This window comes from Propithecus coquereli, unplaced genomic scaffold (genome assembly GCF_000956105.1).
Source record: "Propithecus coquereli isolate 6110/MARCELLA unplaced genomic scaffold, Pcoq_1.0 Scaffold39, whole genome shotgun sequence".
Classification (NCBI taxonomy): Eukaryota; Metazoa; Chordata; class Mammalia; order Primates; family Indriidae; genus Propithecus; species Propithecus coquereli.
In genome coordinates this window covers 701,957-704,166 of record NW_012149618.1, presented here as the reverse complement: position 1 = coordinate 704,166, position 2,210 = coordinate 701,957, and the positions used below count along the sequence as shown (strand labels likewise).

Below are 2,210 nucleotides of genomic sequence, written 5' to 3'. Positions count from 1 at the left end.
CCACACAGACAGTATCAGTGACATCATTGTCTTGAAGACAAAGAAACTAATGTGGCATAATTTTGATTAAAATGTCTTAGAGAGTTCTGGTGCTCTCTGACACAAATCTTCTTAGATACTTAATTTGACAGCCAAAAGATTTTAGCACTTGTTGCCATCAGAATGGAAACTCTAAATTGAGTTGGCTGTCAAAGCTGATAAGCATACTGCCATATCAAAAATATATGTAACTTCGACATTTTATTCAAGTCAAACAGCACCTATCTCATAGAAATTCATTTTTAAGCAATCTTAAAATTTACCTTTTTTCTTTCATTTATATAATCAAAGGATTTACTTCAATTTTTTTTCAGGAATTGGCCATGAATTTTGCACAGAAATTTCATTAAACACGTGGATTAATCAAATGTCTATTACTGCCACTACCTATTAGAAGCTTAAAGTGATAGAAAAGAAAAAGATATCATCACCCAGGACAAAGAGAATAGAAGACAGATAGTGCAAATGAAAGATTAAAAAAGAAAAGAACGTTTGGAAGCCAGAAAGTGGATTGATACTCCAGACAAAGGTGCAACCACAGCAGCCAAGAGCGGTGGCAGCAGTGAGAAGTCTGAGAAACTTTGTGGAGATTGATTATCCTTATGTAAACTATCAAAAACAAAATTTCCCACACAATGAAAAAACTATATGCAAATTTGAATTAATGTACTAAATCCCATTGTCTGGGGAGGACTTTCATTAGATTCTCATAGAGACCCGTAAGAGAAAAAATAAGAGAATGTACTTTGCATACCAAATGTTAAAAATTTTAGAGTTAGGTCCTTACGGATTCTCTAATTTAATCATCTCAGCTGTGAAAGGGAGGTAAGCCTCAAACCATCAACCATGTAGTGGAGAGCTCAGTATGGAGCCTGGATCTCCTGGCTCCACGTCAGTGTCTTTCCACTCCAGCATGCTACGTCAATGTCAGTGAACCAACAAATATGAAGAGAGACCAAGCCTGTATGTATTACTTATAAGAGCAACATAAAGCTGTGACCCTCATACCTGATCCTGGATACTGGAAGACATTCTGCTGCATCTGAGGATTGATTCCAGTGCCAAATTGTCCTCCCATGTTTCCTGTCATGCCTCTGTTCACCATGCTGTTGCGGTTGGCCAGGGATGCTTCAGGATTTGCTGCCAGTTGCGAAAACGGGCTGGTAGAAGCTGGCGGGGTTCCCGGATTTGTACCATAGTTTGGTGGATAGGGGAATTGCTGTGGAGCACCCTGAGGAAGACGGGGGGTCCCCATTTGAACTGGCAGTCCAGATGAGGGAGGGAGATTGTTCCCAAAGCTTTGCTGCCTCATGAGCATGGCTCTTTGCTGCTGTATTAGCTGCCTCTGTCGGTGCTGTTGACTGTACAACTCCCGCTGACGCTGTGCCAACATTTGAGCATTCAGGGGTGGCTACAAAGGAGAAAAAAACCCTCACTTATTAAAATTATTATAATCACTACCTATCTTGGAAAGCTTGTAGGATAAAGCCTAGCAGCTTGGGGCAATAAAACATGTAGCAGTTATCAGTACACAAGGGAAACCAAAACAGAAAAGGAACAAAAACCTCTTAAGCAGTAATAACAGGAGAAAAAAATGAATTAAGTACACTTTATAGATTAAAAGTAGCTGAGAAATGCTAAAACAATATCTGATTATTATTACTGGTTCAACGCAAATTCTCAATAATACAGGCCATAAAAACTCTTACGAGAAACATGAAAATCATAAAGAAGTGAAAGAAGATGTGCTTGATGACTTCTATTCTATCTGACATTAGATTGTTAAGAGACTCTTTCTTTCTCAATTACAAAAAATTTACTGTGTTTCTAGTATGGAGAAACTTAGCTGCCCTCTTTTCTCATTGAGATAATTATCCCTACTTTATTTAAATGAATAAAATGTGATTATTAGGTGATTTTAATTTTCTTCATTATACTTTTCTGTATTTACTAAATTATCGACAATGAACATGTCCTACCTTTACAACCAGAAAAAAACCTACAAATGCCATTAAAAAAGGAAGAATCACAAATCCAAGATTTAATGCCTAACAAATTATCACTTAAAAAGAAAGTAATTGATGGTTACCAGAGGCTGGGAAGGGTAACAGGGAAGGGGGGATAAAATAGGGATGTTTAATGGGTGGAAAAATATAGTGAGATAGAATAAA

General features: G+C 37.4%; 1 protein-coding gene across 1 annotated transcript in view; it reads right to left on the bottom strand.

Annotated features, from left to right (window-relative positions):
* NCOA1 (nuclear receptor coactivator 1) overlaps nucleotides 1-2,210 on the bottom strand; it is an 82,741-nt gene that overhangs the window by 32,377 nt on the left and 48,154 nt on the right. Inside the window, exons 9-10 of the mRNA XM_012652405.1 lie at nucleotides 2,019-2,038; nucleotides 1,048-1,450 (exon numbers count right to left, since the gene is read on the bottom strand). Coding sequence (XP_012507859.1) covers nucleotides 1,048-1,450; nucleotides 2,019-2,038 — 423 coding nt within the window. The remainder of the gene's footprint in view (nucleotides 1-1,047; nucleotides 1,451-2,018; nucleotides 2,039-2,210) is intronic.